The sequence below is a fragment of the Bison bison genome, unplaced genomic scaffold (assembly GCF_000754665.1).
Source record: "Bison bison bison isolate TAMUID 2011002044 unplaced genomic scaffold, Bison_UMD1.0 scf7180017848698, whole genome shotgun sequence".
NCBI classification, from domain to species: Eukaryota; Metazoa; Chordata; class Mammalia; order Artiodactyla; family Bovidae; genus Bison; species Bison bison.
The window spans coordinates 26,409-26,829 of record NW_011479271.1 but is presented as its reverse complement, the minus strand read 5'-3'; the positions used below and the strand labels follow the sequence as shown (position 1 = coordinate 26,829).

The window sequence follows — 421 nt, the reverse complement described above, 5'->3', positions numbered from 1 at the left end:
GACAAAGCCTCCGGCCCGGGGACCCCAGCTGGGGGCTCAGGACTTGGGGCTCCTGACTGAAGGCCCCGAGTCGGTCGTCAGTCACGGCCCCCAGCCCCCACACCACCAGCTCCGGAACAGGCCTGACTGGGCTCTCTGCCCCGAGGCCCCCAGCGCCCCCCTGCAGGGCGCCGACATCCGCACCGACGGCCCACAGCTGCTGTCCTGCGGGGAGGGGGCGGTGAGAACAGCTGCGGGGTCCCCTGCGGCCGGGACCTGGCCCGCGGGGGCCGGGGACCTGGGGGTCTCTCTGCGAACCCCTCGGTGGGGGTGGTGGGGGCTCACCTCGTCTTCTGGCAGAGTGGGGAGCGGCTCGAAGTCATAGAAGTCCAGGTCCTTGCCGTCCTCCTCATAAAAAGCCGCCGCGGCCCGGTCCATGGTC

General features: G+C 72.0%; 1 protein-coding gene across 1 annotated transcript in view; it reads right to left on the bottom strand.

The window, feature by feature from the left end:
* KNDC1 (kinase non-catalytic C-lobe domain (KIND) containing 1) overlaps positions 1-417 on the bottom strand; it is a gene marked incomplete at its 3' end in the record, with an annotated part of 39,889 nt that extends 39,472 nt beyond the window's left edge. The window contains exon 1 of the mRNA XM_010845845.1: positions 325-417. Within this exon, the coding sequence (XP_010844147.1) occupies positions 325-417 (93 nt within the window). The remainder of the gene's footprint in view (positions 1-324) is intronic.
* Positions 418-421: the final 4 nt, after the last annotated feature.